General features: G+C 42.0%; 2 protein-coding genes across 6 annotated transcripts in view; one reads left to right on the top strand and one right to left on the bottom strand.

The window, feature by feature from the left end:
- ZMYM3 (zinc finger MYM-type containing 3) overlaps positions 1 to 641 on the bottom strand; it is a 15,423-nt gene extending 14,782 nt beyond the window's left edge. Inside the window, 1 exon segment of the mRNA XM_032393868.1 lies at positions 407 to 641. The gene's annotated coding sequence lies outside the window, so the exon portion shown is untranslated.
- Positions 642 to 1,228: 587 nt separating this feature from the next.
- On the top strand, positions 1,229 to 27,117 carry NONO (non-POU domain containing octamer binding). 5 transcript variants are annotated; one of them, XM_032393817.1, is made up of 13 exons: positions 12,947 to 13,025; positions 14,523 to 14,616; positions 14,705 to 14,828; positions 19,051 to 19,210; positions 20,596 to 20,789; positions 22,047 to 22,348; positions 22,942 to 23,037; positions 23,232 to 23,428; positions 23,773 to 23,857; positions 24,261 to 24,363; positions 24,946 to 24,985; positions 25,219 to 25,328; positions 26,090 to 27,117. In XM_032393817.1, exons 4-13 carry the CDS (start codon positions 19,060 to 19,062, stop codon positions 26,222 to 26,224), a joined length of 1,413 nt encoding a protein of 470 aa, XP_032249708.1. In that variant the 5' UTR covers positions 12,947 to 13,025; positions 14,523 to 14,616; positions 14,705 to 14,828; positions 19,051 to 19,059; the 3' UTR covers positions 26,225 to 27,117. The 5 variants fall into 5 exon arrangements, with proteins under 5 accessions (XP_032249706.1, XP_032249707.1, XP_032249708.1 ...); XM_032393820.1 differs by lacking the exons at positions 14,523 to 14,616; positions 14,705 to 14,828 and adding an exon at positions 18,411 to 18,462 and having other exon boundaries at positions 12,975 to 13,025; XM_032393818.1 differs by lacking the exons at positions 14,523 to 14,616; positions 14,705 to 14,828 and adding an exon at positions 13,698 to 13,749 and having other exon boundaries at positions 13,009 to 13,025.
- Positions 27,118 to 27,154: the final 37 nt, after the last annotated feature.

Below are 27,154 nucleotides of genomic sequence, written 5' to 3'. Positions count from 1 at the left end.
CAAGCCTTTCCACCGGCTTTGGTCCGAATGACCACTTCCCCCCCCCCCACCCACCCCCCCCCGGGGGGGGAGGCGTTCCCCCCCCGGGCCCCTGCCCCCACCCCCCCGGGCCGCCCCCCCCCCCCCCCGCGTGCCAGGGCCCTCCCTCAGCCTTTCCTTCGCCCCCACAAACTGCCCTTCCTACCCCCTCCCCCCAGTTACCTTTCAGGGTCGCCCATTTCCTCAGCCCCGTCCCCCCTTCCTATTGCTCCCCTAGTCCTCCTTCTCCTGTTGCCCACCCCCCACCTCAGGCATTTACAGGAAGACATTTTGGAGCTACGATCTCTCCTTAGACCCCCCCCCCCTCCTGGCTACTGCGAGATCCCGCCTGCAGGTTCGGTTCGGCTTGATCAGGCCCGACCCCTACCTGCGGCAGGGTTAGTGTAACGGCTACAAGCCTAGAACTGCAGACAGCGACGGCCCCGCGCTCCTTCTCCACCTCCCTCCCTAGCAGCCGGGACAGGGGTCGCGGCCCCTTTAAATGGCAGCGCCGCTCACAGCGCCCAGCGCTCTGCACCAGGCGGGCGGGCGGCGCCAGCAACCAACCCCATTGGCTGGCTCGTGGAGGGGGCTCGCGAGACAGCGCCGGCCCCCGGCGCGAGACTCCCAGCCCAGTGGCCGCCTGGAAATTGCGGAGTGGAGCGTAGTTGTTGGAGATGGAGCTTGAGCCCCCGCCCGGGGCCCCGTTAGTTGAGGAGGAAAAGATAGCCTCTGGAGCTTTGAAGCCCGCCCTCGGGAAAGGCGGCACCCCCTCTCCACGGAATGGCCGAGTACACCAACCCACAAAAAATAGATCTACGCACCTGCTTCTCTTACCTGGCTCAAGAGTCTTCTCCCCCTTCCCCCCCCCCCCCCCCCCCCCGTCACACCCGTGCCCGCCCTACCTCCTGGAGCCCACTCTACCCGTGATCCCCTCCTCTCATTCAAATGGTTCCCGGTCCCCTCCCCCTCCCCGTGTCTCTCTTCGCTTCCCACTCGTGTTCAACCCCCCCCCGGCCCCCCCCCCTCAACAGTCCCTACCTACGCCATGCAGCAGGCGCCTGCCAAGATTACCCTCCCCCCAACCCCACCTCTCCGGGGCCCGCCCCCTGGGCGACTGTTGGGGTAATGAGTGACAGCGGAGGGGGTGGGGGAGGCAGGGACCCAGCCCTCACGTGCCCCTCCTTCCCTTGTCTGCAGCCCTGGGCTCCCCTAACCATTCTGAATGCCATAGTTGTGGGGTGTCTTAAGCTTGGTCTCCAGCCACCCAAGGCGGGTTAAATGGCTCTGGCTCAGTGACAACGCCTATGCAGTAACCGTTACTGCCTGATGACCCCAAAACCAGGCCCTGCAAAGACACTCCCCCACTCCCTCAACGGTCTTAGGGTAAGTTCTGGGATCTTCTCCCTGAGTCTTCCTGCAGGAGCTCCCTGCGTTATCTCTTCAGTAGTTTTCCTCACCGAGGCCGATAGCTCTGTTTCCTCCTTTCTCTCCCTGTCTCTCCCTCCCTCCCTCCCTTTTTCTGTCCTTGTCTCTTTCCTCCTTCTCTCTCTCTCTCTCTCTCTCTCTCTGCCGGTCTCTTTTTGTCTCAGTCTCTGTCTCTGTCTCTCGTATGCACGAGCACGCACGCGCGCACACACACGCCCCCCCAAACCCCCCCCCACCCCAACCCCGCTCCCGGACGGTCCTTAGCATGTGGGTGTGGCTGAGGTTGAAGCTTGAGAAGTGGGGTAGGGGGAGGGGGCACCAGCGTTAGGCCTACTGGTTTTAAAAAATATGTGTGCCAGGATCCTTTCTCAGTCCCCATTATAGTTAGAGCACTTTGCAGTCCCCGCCCCCTACTTTCCTCCTCCAACCCCTAAGGGCTGGAGAGCTTTTAGTATCTGAGATACTGGAGGAGGCTCAGGCCGGAGGGGAGTCCTGCGGCAGATTTAGGAACGTGTAGGTTTGGTGTCCGGCGCCTGCGCTTGCTTGCCTCTTTGCTCTGGGCCTGCCTTCCCACACTAAGCCTCTCCTAGCCTTATAGTCCTAGGGAGTTTTATCCTCCCTTGTCTCATGCACTTTCCCAGAAACCTTAATCCTTCCTGGCTCCCCACATGGCCTTGAGATTATCTTTGCTCTCTCCTATTTTTCCCCTTCAGGTTTCCCAAACCCAGCTTCCTTTAGATCTTAACCGGTATTCTGTGTCCCTATCCCCCACCTTCTGCTTATTTCCATGTCCCTTCCCTGTACCTCCCTTTGCATTTTCAATTTGTTCCATCTCAGTTAGTCCACCTTGTTCTTTTGTATTGCCTGCTCTTCTCAACACATGCGTGGATCCTTGGCTGGTCTGGTTGTGGAGAATGCCTGGTTTCAAGTTGAAGGGAGACGTCTGAGGAGGGATTAATGGTGTATTACTAATTCAGAGGCAGTGTGGTGGCAGAGACAGACCAGGATTCTAACCTCAACTCTGCTCACTTTTTAGGCAGTTGACTTTGGACAAAGTCACTTGTCTAGTCACTGGGTCTTAGTTTTCTCATCTTGAACACAGAGATAAGAAAGCCATCTGAATGTCCAATTATAGGGGATTGGTTAAATCAGTTTTGTCTATATTCATTCAGTGGATGTTTAAACTCATTAAAATGTGGTTACATTAAAAAAAAGAACGAATGACAGTATAGCACAGACCATTTTCAGGGCAGTGGATGCATGTCACACATTATCAAAACTCATAGAATGGTACAACACCAAAAGTGAACTCTTATGTAAACTATGGGCTTTGAGGGATAACAATGTGTCATCGATTGTAACAAATGTAGCATTCTGGTAAGGGATGTTGATCAAGGGAGGTGGTGCCAGGAGGGTATGCAGAGGGTATATGGGAACTCTCTGTACTTTCAGCTCACTTGTGCTGTAAACATAAAACTGTTCTAAAAATATACTTTAGTCTATTAAAAGAATTAATGACACAAAAATGTTCCTGATATGTTTTTTATTTTTGTTTTTAAGAAATCTCTATACCCAATGTGGGGCTTGAACTTACAACCCTGAGATCAAAAGACCCATGCTCTACTGACTGGGCCAGCCAGATGCCCCCCTGTTACATTTTCTAAAAATGAGTTAAAATATGATGCTAACTTTGTAGAGAAATTCTATATACATTTGACCTTTGAACAACATGGGTTTGAACTGTGTGGGTCCACTTATACATAGATTTTTTCAATATAGTGCAGTACTATAAGTGTATTTTCTTTTCCTTACGATTCTCCTAATAACATTTTCTTTTCTTTAGCTTGCCTTATTGTAAGCATAGAGTATACAATACATATAACATACAAAATATGTGTTAATCAACGATTTATGTTATTGGTAAGGCTTCTTGGTTAACAGTAGTAGTTAAGTTTGGGGGAGTCAAACTTGGATTTTCAACTGTGCCCCTATCCCCGTGTTGTTCAATGGTCAACTGTACATTTATACATAGAAAAAGACTGGAAAGAAATACTGGAGATAATGCCTCATGGGGTTGCTATTGAGATGGACACGTGTCTGACATAGAGCAGGTGTTGAATAGATACTGCTTCATAGGTTACTATTATCATTGGAAAAGAAATATATCCGACTTCATGCATGGTCTGGGACTTTGCACCCTGAAACCTTCATGTCCTTAAAATAAATACATTTTGGGGGGTCTTTGACTAAGCCAAGAGTGCCCACAGTTGATAGGTTTGAATACGTATCCACCACAGATGAAAGGCTGTAATATAGACTAGGGTGGGGGGGTTGGTTAAGAGTGTGGCCTGCAATTCAACACTCTCATTTTTAGCCTTGCTGGTTATCACATAGTACTCAATTCTGTTACTTGTTATTCATCATTTATAAAGCACTCAAGTGCTGAAAGCACTATAAGACAGGTAAAAACTCAATCCCTGCCCTCATGAGAGCTCTTTCATTTTAATTATATATATATATATATATATATGTTTTCTGATTATAAAAATATAATAAATGCTCACCGTAAAAATTTTGTAAAACATAAAAAGTCTGAAGAAAAAAGCATTAATCACTTATATCCTACCTATTAAACCCGGAGATGACCACTGCTTTTTGATGTATATCTTTCTAGTTCTTTTTTGCATACATTTTTTTTTTTACAAAATTGGAATTCTCTTGTACAACATGTTCTACAACATAATTGTAATGACTGTGTATTATTTCATCATTTGGATGTACCATGCTTTATTTAATTAATTACCGCTGGATGTCAAACTTTTATTTTTGCACCACAGGCAAGGCTACATATAACTTGGTCAAAGAAATGGAGGTACTATTTGGCAGTCATTTGATTAGAGTGAGGTTCACTCTTTAGAACCAACTGTGGAAACGCATGGATTCTTATTTAATGTTTTATACCATTCTGAAGTACCCTGGAGTGAAGAAAAGGAAATAGGTATTTAGGGAGACATTGGGGAAATGTTAGACTGTGAGCTCCTCAACCATAGAGACCGGTTTTTACTCGTCTCTATCTCCAGCATCTAGCATAGTCCTTAGATAGATACTCAATAAATGTTTATTGGATGAATTGATGAATGCGTGAATAAAGGACAGAGAGAGGGAAAAAAAGCCCCAACGAACTCAAATTGTAGCAATACTTCTATGATGTAAGGCTTAACATGGGCAAAGATAAAAGTGAAACAAGAGAGGAGAAAAAGCAGGAAGGCAAAAATAAGGAATCTTCATCTTTCTCTTTAAAAAGGATTCGATTAAACCTATGACTATATGGTCAATTAATCTTCAATAAAGCAGGAAAGAATATCCAATGAGAAAAGGACAGTCTCTTCAACAAATGGTATTGGGGAAACTGGACCACTTTCTTACAGCATACACAAAAATAAATTCAAAATGGATGGAAGACCTAAATGTGAGACCTGAAACCATAAAAATCCCGAAGAGAGCATGGGCAGTAACCTCTTTGACATAGGCTGAGGCAACTTTTTTCTAGATATGTCTCCTGAGGCAAGGGAAACAAAAGCAAAAATAAACTATTGGAACTACATCAAAACAAAAAGCTTCTGCACAGCAAAGGCAACAATCAACAAAACTAAAAGGCAACCTATAGAATGAGAGAAGGTATTTGCAAATGGCATATCTGATAAAGGGCTAGTATCCAAAATATATAAAAAACTTCTAAAACTCAACCCCCAAAAAACATCATTCAATTTAAAAATGGGCAGAAGATATGAAGAGGCATTTTTCCAAAGAAGACATGTAGATGGCCAACAGACACGTGAAAAGATGTTCAGGGAAATGCAAATCAAAACTACAAAATTTTTACAAAATTGGAATTCTCTTGTACAACATGTTCTACAACATAATTGTAATGACTGTGTATTATTTCATCATTTGGATGTACCATGCTTTATTTAATTGAGAAATGCAGGATGACTAAAATCAACAACACAAGAAACAACAGGTGTTGGCGAGGATGTGGAGAAAAAGGAACCCTCGTGCAGTGTTGGTGGGAATGCAAACTGGTGCAGCCATTGTGCAAAAGCAGTATAGAGGTTCCTTAAGAAGTTAAAAATAGAACTACCCTAGCATGCGACTCTTGATCTTGGGGTCGTGAGTTCAAGCCCCACGTTGGGCGTAGAACTTGTTTAAAAAAATAGAACTACCCTATGAAAATTAAAAATAGAACTACCCTCTGATCTAGCAATCACACTACTGGGTATTTACCCAAAGAATACAAAAACACTAATTCAAAGGGACACGTGCACCCTATGTTGATAGCAGCATTATTTACAGTAGCCAAGATACCGAAGCAGCCCAAGTGTCCATCCGTTGATGAATGGGTAAAGAAGATGTGGCATATATACATACAATGGAATATTACTCAGCCATACAAAAGACTGAAATCTTGTCATTTGTCATGACATGGATGGAGCTAGAGAGTATACTGCTAAGTGAAATAAGTCAGTCAGAGAAAGACAAACACAATATCATTTCCCTCTTATGTGGAGTTTAAGAAACAAAACAAATGAGCAAAGGGAAAAAAAGAGAGAGAGAGAGAGAGAGAGAAACCAAGAAACAGACTTTTGGTTATAGAAAACAAACTGATGTTTACCAGAGGGGACTTGGGTGGGGGTTGGGTGAAATAGGTGATGGGGATTAAGGAGTCACTTGTGGTGATGAGCACCGGGTGACGTATGGAATCGTTGAATCACCATGCTGTACACCTGAAACTAATATAACACTGTATGTTAACCAACTGGAATTAAAATTTAAGAAAGAGAGGGATTAGTGAAATGTAGTGAAAAGGCACCTATTCCTCCGTATCAGCAAGTCTAATTGTGGCAGTCTGACCTACTAGTGTGCTTCTGACTATACTCTCCTCTTTAACATTCCCTCTATCCTGTCCAAACATCTCTCCCAAGTTTGGAGGCAACATATCTCAATTTGCTCCACGTAAGATCAACTGACTTTATGAGACACATCCTAGGATCTATGTGGGTCCCAAGGTCCCTACAGACTTTCTGCTATGGCACTATCTCTCGGGAAATCAACTCAGGTTAATAATACTTCTTTGAGTTCCACTTACACTTTTTTTTTTTAAATAAGAGCTTTATTGAGGTAGAATTCATATATTATACAATTTGCCCATTTCAAGTGTATAATTCAATGGATTTTAGTATATTCATGGATCTGTGCAACAATTACCACGATTTTACAACATTGTCATCATTTTATTTTTTTATTATTTTAATTCCAGTGTAATCAACATACAGTGTTGTATTCATTTCAGGTGTACAATATAGTGATTCAACAATTCTATACATTCCTCAGTGCTCATCATAAGTGTACTCTTTTCATAGAGAGAGAAAGAGAGAGTGAGTGGGGGAGGAGCAGAGGGAGAGAGAAAAAATATTTTTTAAAGATTTTATTCATTTATTTTGAGAGGGGGGAGGGGCAGAGGGAAACGGAGAGAGAGAACCCCAGGCAGACTCCATGCTGAGTGTAGAGCGTGATGCAGGGCTTGATCCCAGGACCCCAAGACCATGACCCAAGCTGAAATCAAGAGATGGACACTCAACCGACTGAGCCACCCAAGTGCCCCAAGAGGGAGAATCTCAAGAAGGCTCCTTGCCCAGCAGGGAGCCTGACACAGAGCTCCATCTCACAACCTTGAGGTCATGACCTGAGCCGAAATCAAGAGTTAGACGCTTAACTGACTGAGCCACCCAGGCGCCCCAATAGGTGTACTGTTAATTCCCTTCACCTATTTCACCTGTCCCTGCCCTGCCTCCCCCATCAGTTTGTTCCTTATAGCTAAGAGTCTGTTTTTTGGTTTGTCTCTCTCTTTTTTTTTTTTTTTGCCTTTGTTCATTTGTTTTGTTTCTTAAATTCCACATATGAGTGAAATCATATGGTATTTATCTGGCTGGCTTATTTTGCTTAGCATCACACTTTCTAGATCCATCCATGTTGTTGCAAATGGCAAGATTTCATTCTTTTTTATGGCTGAATAATATTCCAGTGTGTGTGTGTGTGTGTGTGTGTGTGTGTGTGTGTGTGTTGTGGTGTGTGTGTGTGTGTGTGTGTGTGTGTGTGTGTGATATACCACATCTTCTTTATTCATTTATCTATCAATGGACACTTAGGTTGCTTCCATAATTTGGCTATTGTAAATAATGCTGTTATAATCATAGGGGTGCATGGATCCTTTTGAAATAGTGTTTTATATTCTTTTTTAATTTAAATCCAATTTATTTCAATTCAATTAATTAACATATACTATATTATTTTTTTCAGGGGTACAGGTCTGTGATTCATCTGTCTTATATAATACCCAGTGTTCATTACAACACATACCCTCCCCAATGTCCATCACCCAGTTACCCCATTCCCCCATCCCTCTCCCCTCCAGCAACCTTCACTTTGTTTCCTCAGATTCAAGAGTCTCTTATGGTTTGTCTCCCTCTCTGGTTTCATCTTGTTTCACTTTTTTCTCTCTTCCCCTATGATCCTCTGTTTTCTTTCTTAAATTCCACATATCAGTGAGATCATATGATAATTGTCTTTCTCTGATTGACTTATTTCACTTATGAGCGTAATACCCTCTAGTTCTATCCATGTCATTGCAAATGGCAAGGTTTCATTTTTTTTAAAGATTTTATTTATTTATTTGTCAGAGAGAGAGAGCACAAGCAGGGGGGAGGGGGTAGAGAGAGAGAGGGAGAACAGACTCCCCAAAGAGCAGGGAGCCTGATGCGGGACTCGATCCCAGGACCCCAGGATCATGACCTGAGCTGAAGGCAGATGCTTAACCGACTGAGCCACCCAGGTGTCCCAAGATTTCTTTTTTTGATGGCTGCATAATATTCCTGTGTGTGTGTGTGTGTGTGTGTGTGTGTGTGTGTGTGTACACCACATCATCTTTATCCATTCATCTGTCGATGGACATCTGGGTTCTTTCCATAGTTTGGCTATTGTGGACATTGCTGCTATAAACACTGGGGTGCACATACCCCTTCAGTTCACTACCTTTGTATCTTTGGGGTAAATAGCCAGTAGTGTGATTACTAGGTTGTAGGGTAGTTCTATTTTTAATTTTTTGAGGAACCTCCATACTATTTTCCACAGTGGTTGCACTGGTTTGCATTCCCACCCATTTTCATCATTTTAAAAAAAGGAAGTCTGTATTCTTTTATTTTATTAAGATTTTATTTATTTTTGAGAGAGAGAGAGACAGAGAGAAAGGGAGAGTGAGCATGAACAGGGAGGGAGGGGCAGAGGGAGAAGCAGACTCCCAGCTGAGCAGGGAGCCGGACATGGGACTTGATCCCAGGATCCTGGAATCATGACCTGAGCCGAAGGCAGACGCCCAACCAACTGAGCACCCAGGCACCCAAGAAAGTCTGTATTCTTAAGCTATATTCTCCCATCCCCCCATCCCCTGTAGCCTTGTGTAAGCACCATTCTACTTTCTGTCTCCATAGATTCACCTATTCTGGACATTTCATATAAATGGAATCATATAATATGTGGTCTTTTGTGACTGGCTTTTTCACTTAGCATAATGTTTTCAAGGTCCATCCATGTTGTAGCATGTATCAGAATGTATTCCTTTTATGGCTGAAAAATATTCCACTGTATGTGGATATATCATATTTTGCTTATCTATTTATCAGTTGATGTACCTTTTAGCTATTATGAATAATACTGCTATAAACATTCGTATACAGAAATTGGAGTGATGTGCCAACAAGCCAAGGAATGCTGGCAGCCACCAAGAACTGGAAGAGACAAGACTCACTCTCTCCTAGAGCCTCCTAAGAGATCCTGAAGAATCACGGCCCTGCCCACACCTTGATTTCATCCCAGTGATACTGATTTCAGACTCTGGCTTCCAGAACTGTGAGAGAATACATTTCTATTATTTTAAGCCACCGACTCCGTGGTAATTTTTTTACAACATTTACAACATTTTACAACATTATTTACAATAGCCAAATTATGGAAGCAACCTAAGTGTCCATTGATAGATAAATGAATAAAGAAGATGTGGTATATCACACACACACACACACACAACACACACACACACACACACACTGGAATATTATTCAGCCATAAAAAAGAATGAAATCTTGCCATTTGCAACGACATGGATGGATCTAGAAAGTGTGATGCTAAGCAAAATAAGCCAGTCAGAGAGAGATAAATACCATATGATTTCACTCATATGTGGAATTTAAGAAACAAAACAAGGACAGTACTACAGTGATCTTTCTGAGGTTCAAACCTATCATACATAGAGAAAGTTTATTCCCTTCGTCTCTCAGTCTCTTTGTCTCTCTCACTCTCTATAAAAAAATACATACATACATAAATACATAAATACACACACACACAGAGGCGCTCACGCACGCATGCCTGTCTATCTGTGATAGTCTGGAAGAAAATATACTAAAATGTTAACAGTGATTTCTCCATAATGGGATTATGATGAATTTTTTATACTCTTGTTTTTGAGTTTTGCCCTCAATAAGCATATATTACTTTTATAATCAGAGAAAAAAAAACAACATAGGGACACCTGGGTGGCTCAATCAGTTAAGCATCTGGCTTCAGCTCAGGTCATGATCCCAGGGTCCTGGGATCCAGTCAGTCCCATGTCTGGCTCCTTGCTCAGCAGGGAGCCTGTTGCTTCCCCTGCTTGTGCTCTCTCTCTCTCTGACATAAATAAATAAATAAAAATCTTTTTTAAAAAACATAAATTATTGGGGCACCTGGGTGGCTCAGTTGGTTAAGCATCTGCCTTCAGCTCAGGTCATGATCTCGAGTCCCACATTAGGCTCCCTGCTCAGCAGAGGGTCTGCTTCTCTCTCTGCCCGCCCTGCTCATGCTCTCTCTCTCAAATAGATAAATAAAATCTTAAAAAAAAAACCCATAAATTATTTTTAAAAAATCTTCAATGTCTCCCCACTTTACTTACAGAGTAAAGTACAAACTTCTAAGCACAGCACAGGCCCTCAATTATTTGGCCTATGCCTATCTCTCTAGCCTAATTTCCTATCCCTTAGCCTCCCCATTTTTCTTCAGCCAGGCCGAATTACCTAAAACATAGGTCATTCTGCCTCTGATCCATTGTAAATTGGTCTGACTTCAACCTCTTGGTTAAGACCCAATTCAAAAGTGTTCTTTCTTGTGAAGCCATTCCTGATCTACTCATGTAGAACCTTGCTACCTTTGAGTTATCACTTTACCTCTAATATGGTGCTATTATTTTTTTTTAAGATTTTATTTATTCATTTGACAGAGAGAGCACAAGCAGGCCATAGGCAGAGGGAGAGGGAGAAGCAGGCTTCCCGCTGAGGAGAGAGCTCCACCCAGGTGCCTCTAGTGCTATTATTTTATTTGCCTACAGTATTGCAATTATTTGTTTACATCACCATTTCTCTGTTTATGTTGTGATTGCCTTGAGATACGTGCAAGTACAACAATCTTCCTTTTATTTTGTTACCAAATATTTTCCAACATAAACAGCTGTTGTGATTTTTAACAAAGTATACATTCATTAAAATGTTACTGAATCCAGGGGCACATCCAGTCCCGCAGGGTCTCCTCGCTTAGCAGGGAGCCTGCTTCTCCCTCTCCCTCTGCCTTCCACCCCCCACCTTGTGTGCTCTCTCTCTCTGTCAAATAAATAAAATCTTTAAAAAAATGTTACCGAATCCATAGTAGCTTTTCTATAATTTGTATTCTTTCACTCAAGAGACACTAAAAACCATCATGTGTGTGTCTATAAAATATTTTATATTAAAAAGTCCTCATAGATCTTTAGGCATTTATATGGAAGGAGAGCTAAAGTATTTTTTAAAGTGAGAAAGTCATGGCTCAGAAAAGTATGTATAGCTTAGCTTAATCCTATGTGTATAAAAAAGTATAAACATTTCTTTTTGACTGGGTAAGTACATACATAGAAAATAGAAATACAAGAAAGTGGTCATAATTGTAACCAGAGAGAGAGACTTTTCTCTTTATACTCCTGGGTATTGTTTAATTTTTTTTTTCCATGAGCAGGGGAAAAAACGTTTTTCAGAATAGAGGTAATTTTTCTGATGTCATAATAGAGGTGTTACTCATTCTCAAAAAGTTTGGGAACAATTGGTCTAGAAATGTCCAATATGGTAGCCACTAGCCATACGTGAGTATTTAAATTTTAGCTAATTAAAATTAAATTGAATTAACAATTCAGTCCCTCAGTTGCATTAATCATATTTCAAGCCCTCAATGGCCACATATGTATAGCCAGTAGTTACTGTACTGAACAGAGCAAATAACATTTCTATCCTTGCAGAAGTTCCTACTGGACAGTGCAGGTCTAGATCACTGTGTCCCCACATAATGAGGCACCAGTTGGGACACCCTGAAACCCTGGGTCTGAATTAATTAGTGGGAACGAACGACAAACACTTATCAGTTGAGCCTTGTAGCTCTTGATTAACCACACGGCTAGTTTGGCATTACAGAAAAATGAAGGCGCCTACCTGATTGGCATCCTACAGAATATGGAATCAGTCTGATCTGGAGGCCTACGATGTATCCATGGCAATAATGACACCTGTTGAATCTCTTTGTGAATCACAGGAACAACAGTGGTGTTTGGACTGCTGGGTTCCCTGGTTACCATAGAAATAGGTGGTTACAATTGTGTTTAATCACAGAAACTAAGTTATCAATCCCCGTCCTCTCCCCCACCCCTTTCTATAACTATAACCACAACCACAGCCATAGTGATAACTGTTTCAGTTGGGCTTCATGAGTAGACCTGGCAGCAGAAGCAACTAGAAATGTAAGTATGGAGTGTCAGAGGGCAAGCCCTAATGAGGAAGTGTGAAAAAAGAAACATGGCGGGGCATTTTTTCGGAAGGAAAAGGCTACATCTACCACACGGAATACAATGACATTGTTACTCTTGCCTCTTGCACAGGCGCAGTGCAGGAGTTCTCAGAGCAGCCTACGCGCACGTTTTCTCCCCTTCTCTTTCCACTTCCCTCTCTCTCCTTTTTTGCCCTCTCCTTTGCCTTTGCCATCACTTGGTTTTTCAGTCTTTCCGTTAGCCCGCTGATGTCTCTCCTTCCCCCCCTCCCTCCCCCCCCCTCCCCCTTTATCCCCCTCCCCACCTCTTTATCCCCCTCCCCCTTCCTTTTCCGTCTCGAGCGGATGGAAACTTGCGCATGCGCATTAAGTAGAAAGCCTCGCTCTTTGTCCCCATCTGTCGTTCACACGAACTCAGATCTTTCGCGTTCGGTAGCCAATAGGATCGAAGAAATGGCGGAAAAAGGATTCCGCCTCTGGAGATAAACCTTGATTGACAATTCAGATAACCAATCAAGAACACCAGTTTGTACCCCTTGGGAGGCACCGAGCTCCGTCGTCTCGTTTCCGGCGGTCGCGCGCTCTTTTCTCGGGACGGTAGAGGCCGTGTAGCGTCGCCGTTACTCTGAGGAGAGAACAGTCGGTAGAGGGTGAGTTTTGGGACGACTTAGTTCTTGTTTGAGAGGGGAGTAGGATTTTTTGCGACAAGAGGCTAGGGCGAGGCTAGGTTTGGAGGGAGGTTGGCCGTTCTTTCCAAGGCCCCTTGAGGCCTTGTCCCCGCCGCCACACGGCCTTCTCAGCCCACCCGCAGGGGCCCATCGCTCTCAGTTCGCCTTGCTTTCTGCTTTAACCTGGCTCCAGTTGCCTTTCCCGCCCCGTTTCTTTGTGCGACTCATCTTCGATTCTGATCCCTGTCAGTAAGTTCCCCGGCCCTTTAGCCGCCCTGGGCCCGAGGGTGTGGGGTCTATTATCCGAGAACCCTGAAGTCGCGGCTGGAGGAGGAGGCGCTTTGTTGGCGCTCCTCCTCTCAGCCTCGCGAGGCCATTAATTCAGAATGAGAAATGGGCCCCCCCCCCCAGCGATGTTTCTTTGTCAAAACTCTAAGCTAGGAAGTTCATCTGCTAGTCCAGACCCCGCGGCTTCCCTAGTCTGGTTCCTGTCTTTTTTTTTTTTTTTGTCTTGTTGCCTAGCTACTCGACCCATTTAAAGCATCACTTTTTTTTAAATGAAAATTAATTTTATGGATTTCCTGTTGGGTATCTTCCACTCGGGGAAACTATCGTTGTCAACTGAAACCTTTCTTTGTGTTCTTAACGGAGAAGTTGAGGTTAGAGACGACTTGGAGGTACTTTGCTATCTTCAACCGAAGTTGAGGTAGGTGTACGGGGTAGGGTTGCCAGATAAAATACCGGACGCCCCGTTAATTTTGGATTTCACATAGACAGCAAAGTATTTTTAGTATACGTTGCATGGGACTTAAATACTAAAAGATAATTTTTTAAAGTCTGAAATTCAAATTTAACTCTACGTTGTGTATTTTTATTTGATAAATCTGGCAACTCTCGTGGGGGGCACTGGCTTGATTTATGCTGTGTCTTTGTCCACCTTACTATTAAATGAAAGAAGCGCCTGAAAAAGTACCTTACCATATCAGTGCATTCTACAGCTTTCAGGCAGGTGCATATCCATGCAGCCATCTAGGTCGGTAGATTTTTACCAGATCTCCCCCCCCCCCCCCCCCCACCGCCCCACCAGCTTCCACTTAAAAAGTTGATCCTTTTCCTGAAAACTGATTTCAAATATGTGTGATGCAGTGTTTGGTCTTGTACCTAAACCACATTTATGCAGTTGTACTGTGTCCAGTAGCCCGTCTTTCTAAACCAGCAGTACATACTTTCTCAAGAAAAATCCTTCATCAGGGTTAGTCTTTGGGACAGATAGACAAATCCTTGATGCTGATCTTTGTGCTTAGTTCTTAGAGGCCCAGTGGTTAAGGGGCAGTGAATTTATTGCTCACAAGAGATTTCTGCACGTATTTCCATATTATGTTGGTGGTCATCATCAGAAATAAGTGATAGGGACAGTATTAACTGAGTACTTGCTACTTTGTGGGTACTGTTTTAAGTGTTTTATACAATATTATTTAGTCGTCACCATTGAATGCCTTCTTGGGAAAGAGTAAACTGGAAGGAAGGATTGTAAAGATTAGCACTATGGAGACATTTATTCAAAAACACAAAGGTAGGCAATTTGATTGTAAAAAATGATTTTTGCTAGAATCCAAAAAAGAGGAGGAAGAATGTAATTAATGATATTTGTCTAACTACAGCACCAACTGAATGCAGAAATACGGATAGTGGTTGCCAGCAGGAACATGTGCTGTGTACACAATCTCATTTAGTCCTTAAAATAACCAGCCCTGTGAAGTTGCCGTTGTTACCCCCTCCTTACAGGTGAGGAAACTGAGGCTCAGAAGTTAGGTGACATGGCTAGTCAGTTTGTGGGACTCTAAACTTTGAAATCAAGCTGAGTTTGATTACTAAGCTTGTAGCTTAGTGATGAAGAATGAGCTTTAGAATTAAATGGATGTGAGTTCCACTCCTTGCCCCATCACATTTGGGTAACCTTAGATGGGCATCAGTTTTCTTATCCAGGAGAGTAAGTTTTGGGCACTAAGTGAGATAATGCAGACTTAGCACAGTGCCTGGCATATAATGATTGGTAAATATCTGATATTATCATCTTAACTACCAGGCTACACTTTCTAAAACCAAAAATAACCTCCCTTGAAGTTCTCTTACATGGTTTAGAACATCCTAGCACTTTTTCTTCAAGGAGGTAGATCATTTCTACTAAGAAGTTGTAAAATGGCCTTTTTGAAAAGGAGTGGTGAAGTTTGGTTAAGATGTATATACAGAGTTTTTAATATTTCAGTTTGAGTGGAACTCTGAGGATTTTTATTAATGGGTAAATATAAATTGTGGATTCCTGAATGGGACGCAAGGTACTGACGCTGGGGCCACTGACTCCCAAATTAAAGGCTGGAGAAAAAAAAGGTTCCTTGGATTCTAGCCAGGGGTAAGAAGGTAGGAAGACCTAGTTGGAGAAATGGCTGTGAAGATAACTCAAGTTTCAGCTATAGGCCAGTGTGGAGTCAGGGAAGGGAGGTGTTTAATAGCTGGGACTCAGATAGTTAAAGATCTGATTCTAATGCCAACCTAACCCCATCCCCACCTGTTGCTGGGGTAGACTTCATAAATTTTGTATGTTTTAATTTCCTGTTTTTATGTCTTATTTTTAGAAACATGATTTCCCTTTTTTTTAGAGGAAAAAATGCTGCACCATGGGTAAGAGTAATAAAGATAGATGCAATTATTTTAATTTTAAGAATTTATTATAAGGAAATAGTTAAAAAGAGCTATAAGCAAGAAGATATTTACTGCATCGTTCTAATAGGAAAAAGGTGAAAACAACCTAAATGTCTCATAGTAGGTGGTAGTTTAGTAAGTTAGTATATATCCACATGGACTTTGTGTAGCTGTTAAAAATTATAATTATGTTGACATAGAAGTGAAGAAAAACTGAACATACAATGGTGCAGTATAGCAGCATTATATTGACATGATAATGTATGTTTTGGAAGGTAAATAAAAATGGATATTGTGGGAGGAATATTTACTCATGGATGTGCCCAAGATTTAGCTGTGAACATTGTTTATAAATAATGGTGAAAAAATAGAAACAACCCAAGTGTCCAACACAATAGGTGCTTGGTTGACAGCTGAATACTGCATCCATTAAAAATTAATGTAGAAGATTGAGTGATATAAGAGCTCTCATCATGTAATAAAGTAGAAAAGGCAAGTTGCAAAATAGTTTTTATAGTATTTCATTTAGAGTACATGCAAATAAATCAGTGACTGGAAGGATAAATGTTAACTGACTTCTGGTGGTGGATTTTTATTTAATAAGATTGATGAAACGTTACAAATAAGATTCAAGTCTTGGCTTAAGTGTAAACTTTCCAGTGAGGCTTACCTCAGCTCTGTTGAAAATTGCAATCTTACCAGGCGCCTGGGTGGCTCAGTTGGTTAAGCTTCTGCCTTCAGCTCAGGTCATGATCCCAGGGTCCTGGATCTAGTCCTGCATGGAGTCTGCATCAGGCTCCCTGCTCAGCGGGAAGTCTGCTGCTTCCTCTACCCCTCCCCCCTGCTCGTGATCTCTCTCTCACATGAATAAATAAAATCTTTTTTAAAATTGCAGTCTTACCCCTTTCACTCCCTATACACTTTGCCCCAGTTTCTCTTATTTTCTAATAGCATTTACCTCTCATTAAGTACTATGTACTTTAATTACGTGTCTTTTTTGTCTTACTAGAAGGTAAGCACAACTGAGGGCAAGAATCTTTGCTTTGTTCATTGATGCATCCCAAGCACCTATAATAGTGCCTAGCAAATAGTAAGCATTCAGTGAATATTTGTTGGGTGAATTAGTAAAAAAATAAAATTAGTAAACAATGATCAATAATCTATAAACAGGGCAGTTTTCATTTTTGCCTGCCTTCTGTTCCTAGTCTACATTCATGCATTTTTGAGGGGGGAAAAAACACCCTTTTCCTGTTTCTTAAAACCTTTCCCTTTTGAAACATCAAACATTTTTCTTTTTTTAAAGATTTTATTTATTTGAGAGAGAGAGCGAGCACGAGTGTGGGGAGGGACAGAGGGAAAAGCAGACGCCCCACTGAGTAGGGAGCCCGATGCAGGGCTCAGATCCCAGGACTCTGGGCTCATGACCTGAGCCGAAGGCAGACTCTTAACCGACTGAGCCACCCAGGCGTCCCAAAACATCAAACATTTTTCACATTTACATGGTCTTCATAATTTTTTTTAAAGATTTTATTTATTTATTCATGAGAGAGAGAAGCAGGCTCCCAAGGAGCAGGGAGCCCGATGGCGGAACTCGATCCCAGGACCCTGGGATCATGACCTGAGCCGAAGGCAGATGCTTAACCATCTAAGCCACCCAGGCACCCCTTCATAATTTTTAATGCTGTGTAACACTCCACTGAATAGATGTACCGTAATTTATTACAAACCATACCTCTAATTTTGGGTATTTTAAGTCATTAATTTGTTACCGTAAAGGTCATCACAGTGATTATTTCATGGATGTAGTTTTTATTAAATTTTTAAAATTATATTCTTTGGGGGGGCAGAGGGAGAGGGAGAGAGAAATCCTAAATAGGCTCCACACCTAGTGCAGAGCCTGACATGGGGCTGGATCTCAGAACCCTGAGATCATGACCTGAGCCAAAATCAAGAGTCAGATGCTTAACCTACTGAGCTACCCAGGTGCCCCTAAAATTATATTCTTAGGGTAAATTTCTAGGAGTAGAATTTCCTGAGTCACAGAATATGAACATTTTGATAGCTCTTGTTATTACTTGTTTTATGAAACAGTTTGGATATAGAATTTGATAATTATGTTGTTTTAGTTTTGGAGGGATATGATAAGAAATGTATCAGGAAAGCTTGTATAAGTATTCTCATATACCCATCATCCAGAATCAGTAGTTATCAAGTCGTCACATTTTCTTTGAGAAATCAGTTTTCTTTATTTTAGAGGAATCATATAATGTTAACAATAAATGTTCATGAGAAGGTCCTTCTCTGCATTTTTCCTTCAGCTAAATTCTGACTAGAAGGTCTTGTGTTTAGGGGAAATGATTTAGGATTGGCTTTGCCCTTTTATTTCTGGAGAACTGTCCTTAAATGAGGAAGATGGTCCTCAGCTTGTTAACCAGTAAGAAAGCAGTAAGAAAATTTTCATTTTAAAGCCATCAGCTCTTGCATTCACTCTGGATTGTACCAGGAATTTTCATTTTGTTTTCTTTTAATCTTATGTTGATTTTTAGATGAGATCTAACATTATGATTGTATATTCATCTTTTTTATTTGATGTTTTCATTGCTTTGATAGTCATTTATCTTTATTGTGATTAATAACCATATTTACTGAATGCTTACTATATTTCAGTACTGAGCTAGTGTTTTCACATATTTATGAATCCTCATAGCCATCTTGAGAGGTAGGTATTTTTATTATTCCCTTTATAACAGCTTAAATTTGTGCAAAAGTGATTTACTAAGTAGTACATAGCTAGTAAGTGAGTACTAGGACCATGCTTCAAATCTAAGTATGTCTAACTCCACAGCCTGTACTTTTTCTACTGTTCATTCCACAATATCTACTGTAGGTTAAGACTGCAAAGTGCCAGATAACAAGATTTAATAGTCCTTGTCCTTGTGATAAGTAGAATCTATTTCCCTTGTTAAGTTTTAATATTATGATAGGGCCAATTTTTAGGGAGTAGCTTCTTTGGGGAAAGTAGTTTCCAGTTAATGTATAGAATTAGTGAAAGGAAAGTTTCTTCAAGCTACTTCTGTGCAAGTTGTTCTCATTTAGTACTTGTCTAATTTCTGTGTGCAACATAACTGCTAATGTCTGGTTCTTTTTAGGTTTTTGAGTGGTACAACTTTGCCATACTTGTTCACAATAACCAGTCATTTGAATCTGGCAAAAGCCAGGATATCAGAGATGATTAGTGACATATAAATCATCAGGAAGGTGACTGATAAGCCCTGAATGTATTTGACAGTCCACATTTTCCTTTTAGGGTGCAAAAATGCAGAGCAATAAAACCTTTAACTTGGAGAAGCAAAACCATACTCCAAGGAAGCATCATCAGCATCACCACCAGCAGCACCACCAGCAGCAACAGCAGCAGCCACCACCGCCACCGATACCTGCAAATGGGCAACAAGCCAGCAGCCAAAGTGAGTACATGCTTGTAGGGGGGTAAGGATAGGGTCCCTCCCGGGAAAGGTTCCTTGGTTTTTAGATTAATCTCTTGGGCTTATAAAGGAATAAGCCTTTGTGGCACACCTTTTGCTCTTTTTTCCCCTATTTACCTCTTAATACAGCTTAGGATAGAAAAAGGGTGATTCACTGAAACAAGGAGCAGACATGTTGGGTAGCAGATGAGTACAAGTTGCTGTGCTGTGTTGGCATATTCTGCTAAACAGATGTCTGTGTGTTTTACCTCAGAGTTTGGTTCTTAGAGGTGATCATCAGATGACTGGTAGTTAGAAAATATAGAACAAGTCTTGGGCGCCTGGGTGGCTCAGTTGGTTAAGCGACTGCCTTCGGCTCAGGTCATGATCCTGGAGTCCCGGGATCGAGTCCCGCATCAGGCTCCCTGCTCGGCAGGGAGTCTGCTTCTCCCTCTGACCCTCTTCCCTCTCGTGCTGTCTCTTATTCTCTCTCTCAAATAAATAAATAAAATCTTTAAAAAAAAAAAGAAAGAAAATATAGAACAAGTCTTTAAGGGAAAAGAAGTCTGGTACTGAGTGTTACACTTTCAGCCTGGGGTCTGTGCCAATCTGTTTTAATCAGAGTAAACATTCTTTAAAGGCATGTTCCATTCATTCAGCAAACTTTGAGCACCTCTTGTGTGCCTCTAAAACTAGAACCAACCTCAGCCCTCTTTTATTTCCAGAGATCCCTACAAAGAATACTGTTTCCTAACTCATTTCCTTTCATTCCATTAACCCAAGCATGAAAGAATGGGAACTGTTAAAGATTATGAAGATTGGTGAGAGATTGGGAAAATGGAGCAATTATGTTTCAGTTTTATTTTTTTAAAGATTTTATTTATTAGAGAGCAAGTGAGAGCGCACGAGAAGGGGGAGGGGCAGAAGGAGAGGGAGAAGGAGTCTCCTCACCGAGCAGGGAAGCCCAATGCGGGGCTTGATCCCAGGATCCTGGGATCATGACCTGAGCCAAAGGCAGACACTTACCTACTGAGCCACCTAGGCACCCCTATGTTTCAAATTTAGAAAACTGATCTCTTCTGATAAAAGTCTCCTTGACTTGCTTAATTTTCTCTTTGACCAATAGCTTCTGTATTGTCTTTCTCTTAGTCCGGGTGGCTCCTGGCCCATAGTAGAGCTATTGAGAAGTACTCCCAGATGTCTGCATACTGCTTTCACATTTTAAGGGCAATTTACTGATAAGTGGTTAGTGGATAGATTGTATTGGGAAATGGTGTTTTTCTCTGCAGCAGTTAGGTTTCCTAATCTAGCAGCAGTTGTAGCTCTTTGAGAATGTGACTGTAGATCTCTTTGCCCAATCTTTTGAGTGACTGTGTGTATTCTCTCAGATGAAGGCTTGACTATTGACCTGAAGAATTTTAGGAAACCAGGAGAGAAGACCTTCACCCAACGTAGCCGGCTCTTTGTGGGCAATCTTCCTCCTGACATCACTGAGGAGGAGATGAGGAAACTATTTGAGAAATATGGGAAGGCAGGCGAAGTCTTCATTCATAAGGATAAGGGCTTTGGCTTTATCCGCTTGGTGAGCAACCATGGGCTTTTAGAGTATATGCTCTAAAAGGTGGGGAAGTCGGGGAATGATGGATATGGAAAATACGGCAGTGGAAATAATTCTCAGGTGGTCTGTTTGTTAAATGTTTAATAGTTGTAGTTGGTAGAACAGGACAGAAGATAACAGGTTTTATTTTTATTTTTCCTTATAGGGTTTTGTTTTGTTTCAAGGACAACATAGGTTTATTTGTCTAGGACACTGAGACTAAAGTATGCCCTTTGGAACTTTTGTTTTCATTGGTAAATTTCAAACATACAGAGGTAGAGAGAATAGTATAATGAACCTATAAATACTCGATGCCCAGCTTCAATAATTATCAACTCAATTTTATTTTATCTTAGTAACTAATGATTAAAGTTCATATACTTTATTCCTAAGTTCTTGCCTATGTATTGTCTCACTTAAGACTTTTTAAAACCATGAGGGGACAGTTTTATTCGTATCTATTTTTTTTAAAAAATTTTAAGTTGTGCTAAAATACACATAAAATTTATTATTTAACCATTTTTAAGTGTAGATCTTTTTCATAAAGACAGATTTGATTAGGAAACATGTTTAAGTATATGAGGGAGGAACTTTTTTAGGCATTATCTACATAAACAAGGAATATAAGATGTTAGCAAGTTCACTAGATGTGGTGGTCAGAACTAGTTTTCATTCCAGATCTACCACTAACTCAAGATTACATGGGCAAGTCATTTTTTTCTGGGGTTTGAGGTTCCTCTTTAGTAATATGAGAGGGAGTTCCCATTAGGGTCTGTGGTTCTAAAGAGGTTTCAATGGAGGGCATACATGATTCTCATTAAACTTGTATATAGCTAGCTGAAATTAAAATACTCTGGCTGATGTATTGTAAGGGTAGGTTTTAGGCTGGTCCTTGTCCCAATGATCTGTTATACCACTTGGGAGAATAACCTATATGATACTGATGACCATGTAAGTGGTATTAACTTCTAGAATTTCCAGTTGATTTATTGCAAGGCTATCAGAGCAATTAGACTATCCAAGAGTTATCTGAAACATGTGATTTCGATTGATAAGTGGTTAGTGGATAGATTGTATTGGGAAATGGTGTTTCCATTCTTTCAGGATATCAAGGTTTCTTTGTGTGTTAGAGTTTTGGGGCAGGCAGACATTTTATATTGGGCTCTGCTACTTTAGACTCTTGATGGCTGTACCTGTGGTCATTGTCAAACTTGAGTTATTCTAACTTTCCTCTGCTTCTAGGAAACACGAACCCTAGCGGAGATTGCCAAAGTAGAACTGGACAACATGCCACTCCGTGGAAAGCAGCTGCGTGTGCGCTTTGCCTGCCATAGTGCATCCCTTACAGTCCGAAACCTTCCTCAGTATGTTTCCAATGAACTGCTGGAGGAAGCCTTTTCGGTGTTTGGCCAGGTGGAAAGGGCTGTAGTCATAGTGGATGATCGAGGAAGGCCCTCAGGAAAAGGCATTGTTGAATTCTCAGGGAAGCCAGCTGCTCGGAAAGCTCTGGACAGGTGCAGTGAAGGCTCCTTCCTGCTAACCACGTAAGTGAAGGGCTGCTTTTAGTAATAGACCTTAGATTGCTACTTCCTTCGGTGGTGTGGGAAGGTAGCCTGTAGGAACCATGCTTTTGTGTTTACCTAAAGACTTTGGATACTAATTCAGCTTTCTAGTAGGGTTCTCAGTCTCAGTGGAAATAGTATGAGGATTAAGAAATAAACCTTTCAGTCTTCTAGTAGGCTGTCATTTAATCAGTGTTAAATCTCCCCTTTGAAGTCTTAGAACTCTGAAAAGTTGTTTTGTGCATGCAGCCTCTCTGTGTTTACTTCAAGTCATTGTCCGGAGTTTTACAGATATTGGATATTTAAACTGCACTTAAGTATCCTATCTACTTACTTTGAACATCTTTAAGGCTGTATTCTGAGATTTAAAGCCTCATGCCATCCTATCAACCCCAGATTCCACATAATGCCATTAAAAGAACTTGGTTACTTGGGGCTGGGTGTAAAAATTCCTTCAAAAATATGTTTAATTATCCAGTCCTGATCCCTATCTACTTTATTGTGCCAGTGGCAGGTATAGGGAGGAAGCCTGGTGTAGGGTATAATTTGCTGGACACTGAGCTTCTTTCTTCCAGATTTCCTCGGCCTGTGACTGTGGAGCCCATGGACCAGTTGGATGATGAAGAGGGACTTCCAGAGAAGCTGGTTATAAAGAACCAGCAATTTCACAAGTATGTGGTTCTGACAGATTCCCTGTTAGGTGCTTGTGTATTCTTAAGGAAGCTTGTAAAGGGATGTGTAAAAGAGGCAGGTCTTTCCTATAGGTATTCACCGGCAGCCATGATCTTGGCCCTCAGGAGGAATGCAGTGCTTAGTTGGGGGAATCTTGGACAAAGTTTTAATAACCCAGGAACTTTGTCTATAGGGAGCGAGAGCAGCCACCCAGATTTGCACAGCCTGGCTCCTTTGAGTATGAGTATGCCATGCGCTGGAAGGCACTCATTGAGATGGAGAAGCAGCAGCAGGACCAAGTGGACCGCAACATCAAGGAAGCTCGTGAGAAGCTGGAGATGGAGATGGAGGCTGCTCGCCATGAGCACCAGGTTATGCTAATGAGACAGGGTGAGTGTAGACCTGTAGGTCTTAAACCTAGAACAAGAACAAAATGACTTTTTTCAGGAATTTTTTGTATCAGTTGGTAGAGAAAAGCCTAAATCTCTGCTTTTATTCTCTGAAATATTTTGTTGATCTTGGTAGGCAAATGAGCTTGGAGATGTGACAGAGAATACTGGATTCTGTGGAGAAGGAAATAATAGGTTTGACTTCATTTTTGGAATCTGGATAGCTCAGATGGCCACGCAGGGATTATATATCCCCTTTGCTTTCTGGATCTTTATTTATAGAAAATTATTGAGTCTATATGAGGAGAATGAAAAATACTCTGAACCAGTCTACTGTTTTTCTAGATTTGATGAGGCGTCAAGAAGAACTTCGGAGGATGGAAGAGCTGCACAACCAAGAAGTGCAAAAACGAAAGCAGCTGGAGCTCAGGTAACTAACTCTCAGACCCTTTTTCTCTGACAACTCTAAGAGGTAATGTCTCACTCCTGTTTCCTACTACCGTGCTACCTCATGCATTTGTAAATATTTCCTGGATGCTTCTCAAGTTCTCCCTTTGGATGGGAAATGTTTCAGCTGCCCATGACTCTAGGAATTACCCAGGGCTGCACTAAAGGGAAAGCAGCTGAGTGCTGGTGTCATGAAGCTCCTTTCTGAAAGGAGAACTTTTTTTCCCCTGAATGACACGTTTGGCTTGTTTTAGGGCTGGACACATTGAACAGTGAGTTTCTTGCAGAGCTATGATAGTTTCCAGTAGGTTCTTGATCTCCCCTGTTAAGATAATCTGCTCAAGTTCTGGAATGTCTCTGCTAAATACCTTGGTGACTCTCTGTAGGCAGGAGGAGGAACGCAGGCGCCGTGAGGAAGAGATGCGGCGGCAACAGGAAGAAATGATGCGGCGACAGCAGGAAGGATTCAAGGGAACATTCCCTGATGCGGTATATCTCCCATGTGCCCATGATGTACCAGGCCAGTCACGATATGACAAACCCACCATGAGTTGTCCACTAGGACTATAAAACATACCGGGTTATGACCAATTTTTATATTCTGTGAAACTCCTTTTAGAAAGAATTCATAGGAAGAAAAGGTAAGGTTTGAAGGGGAGTTCTTGCCTTACAGGCAATTTAGGATGAAGAGCTAGGGCCAGTGTTACACTGTTTGGACTCAGTGACTGCATGATGAAATATATCCAGTCCGATAGCATCCTTAACTAGTTCTCTGATGTCCTTGGAGTTGTTGCACAGATTGAGGTCCTAGAAGAAGTCAGCTATCTCTCCCCTTGCCTTTTACCTCTTCTGTTCCTAATAGGAGACTCTGACTTGTATCCTTGTCCTAACCTTGAACTCAACTGCACACCTAGCAAGGAGATGTTGGTTTTCCTCAGCTTGGCCTCAGTGTGCTTGGGAGGAATGTGTTATCATTCTACTTGCTTCCCTTAGTGTGTGGTCCTCAACGTATTGTGAATGGTAGAATGCAGTGCTATCTTGGACTGTTTTGAGTATTTCTTTATTTTTCAGAGAGAACAGGAGATACGGATGGGCCAGATGGCTATGGGAGGTAAGAACTTAGGAGGTTAGTGGCTCTGATTTCCTTTTTTGTATCATTTCTGGTGAACTATGTGGCTTCTCAGGCATAGTCCAGATTTAAGGGGCTGATATTTCTGGGAGCATCGTTTTTTGGGGGGGGGGTAACACGTCCTTAGCTCAGAGGTCTTGTTGAATTGTTTTCTCTTGCACAGAAAGAAACTGACAGTCTCTATCTCCTGTACTGATCACGCTATTCTGCTTTAGGTGCTATGGGCATCAACAACAGAGGCGCCATGCCCCCTGCTCCAGTGCCAGCAGGTACCCCAGCTCCTCCAGGACCTGCCACTATGATGCCAGATGGAACCTTGGGATTGGTAATAAACTGCAAGAGCTTTACAGTAATTCTAAATGGTGATAGGAGAAAGGACTTTGCTTTCAGAAAGTCCCTGTGCCTGCCACAATTTTGCTACAGATACTCGGGTTTTAGGGCCGCTGTTTTCCATTAAATGTAACCTCAAGGTCTTGATTTTTGAATCTTGAACAAACCCAATCTCAAACTATACTTTGTCTGGGAGTTAAGTAAATGCCTTTGACTGGCCAGTCTGTTTAGTTGCTACCCTGGGTTAATGGAGGTAACAGGGGTTTGGTGGTTTTTGTTTGTTTGTTTGTTTGTTTGTTTTTGGAGGGAAGGCAATGAAGGTTAGGTATTATCACATAAAATAGATAGGAATCCAAAAGGATTGCTCATAACAATTCTGAGTTACAGTTCTAGTGTCAAAATTTTAAAACTGGGTGCGCTTAAGGTTGCTGAAGAGTGATGGCTTGTCCTTGTCACTATACTTAGTTTGGGGAAAGGGACTTAGGTGGAACTTAGTCTGGGAATTTACTATGTAATATTATTTAATCAGTAGGAATTGGGATAAAAGATAAAGGTAGGATAGTTGGGTGGGTCTGTAATTCAGACAGCCTTCTTTTCAGGGATATCCACTAGAGTTCTAAACAGGCTTAGTCCCCCCTAGCACATCAAGAGCTTTGAATAGTCGGGTGGAAATGGCCTCCAGGGGCGGGATTACAAATGGGTGGGAAGCTTGGGACATAGGTTCTATTGTAACATTGCTCTCTCTTTCTCTTTAAGACCCCACCAACAACTGAACGCTTTGGCCAAGCTGCTACAATGGAAGGAATTGGGGCAATTGGTGGAACCCCTCCTGCATTCAACCGTGCAGCTCCTGGAGCTGAATTTGCTCCAAACAAACGTCGCCGATACTAATAAAAATTTCAATGTCTAGTTTCCCAAAAACCCTTAAAAGAAGGACCCTTTTTGGACTAGCCAGAATTCTGCCCTGGAAAAGTGTTAGGGATTCCTCCCAATAGTTAGGTCTTCCTTGCCTGTACTACTCTGAGGGAGTTTGCTGGAGGCTGAGGGCAAGGGAGGGGCGATATTTAACAAATCAGTTCTGTGTGGTATATTGTTTAACTAATTGATTTTGTGTGGTGCATTCCTGAAGTCTCATGTGATTGTTGAGGGCCTGTGGGGGGGGGACCATGGCAAAATGGATCCAGTTAGAGCCCCCATTAATCTTGATCATTCCATTCTTTGTCCATCTTGTTCTATTTGGTTCCTCATTATACCCTCCGACCCCAGAGACACTGCCACATACACCACAAAAACAAGCATCCCCCAATGACCTTAGCCCCATTGTTCCATTCACTCGCAGGTGGGAATTCAGGCCAATGTCCACAGAGGTCACAGACAACATACATACGGTTCTGTTATATCCCATATATTACCCCTTCATGTCCTAAGGAAGACATTTTCTCTTAGAGATTTTCATTTTAGTGTATCTTTAAAAAAAAATCTTGTGTTAAGTTGCCTCCATCTTTTTTCCTGGGTTAGGACAACCCAGGAACGGCCCTTTTGTGTCTATGATGTTGCTGTTCACAGCTTTTCTTGATAGGCCTAGTACAATCTTGGGAACAGGGTTGCTGTATGCTGAAGGTCGGACAGTAGCTCTTAGCCTTGCCTATCTTAGGTAGTTTCGCTGTGCATTTTTTTTTATTGGTGTACCATGTTTGATTTGTCCCTGATATCTTTGGAGTTTTTCTGAGAAATGGAGCAGTAATACAGCATCAACTTATTAAAATACATTTTAAGCCTTTTAATTTTCTGTGCTGTTTTTGAAAGGGAATGGAGGGAGGG

This window comes from Phoca vitulina, unplaced genomic scaffold (genome assembly GCF_004348235.1).
Source record: "Phoca vitulina isolate PV1807 unplaced genomic scaffold, GSC_HSeal_1.0 scaffold77, whole genome shotgun sequence".
NCBI lineage: Eukaryota > Metazoa > Chordata > Mammalia > Carnivora > Phocidae > Phoca > Phoca vitulina.
Note: the sequence above shows the minus strand (reverse complement) of the source record. Positions and strands in the feature narration are given on the sequence as shown.

Excerpts from the sequence above, each read along its gene's own strand:
- NONO (XM_032393815.1), top strand. The coding sequence starts at position 1,348 with ATGACCCCAAAACCAGGCCCTGCAAAGACACTCCCCCACTCCCTCAAC. Across the intron at positions 19,211-20,595 it reads GCAACAAGCCAGCAGCCAAA|ATGAAGGCTTGACTATTGAC; the intron begins GTGAGTACATGC and ends GTATTCTCTCAG. Across the intron at positions 23,429-23,772 it reads GGTTATGCTAATGAGACAGG|ATTTGATGAGGCGTCAAGAA; the intron begins GTGAGTGTAGAC and ends CTGTTTTTCTAG.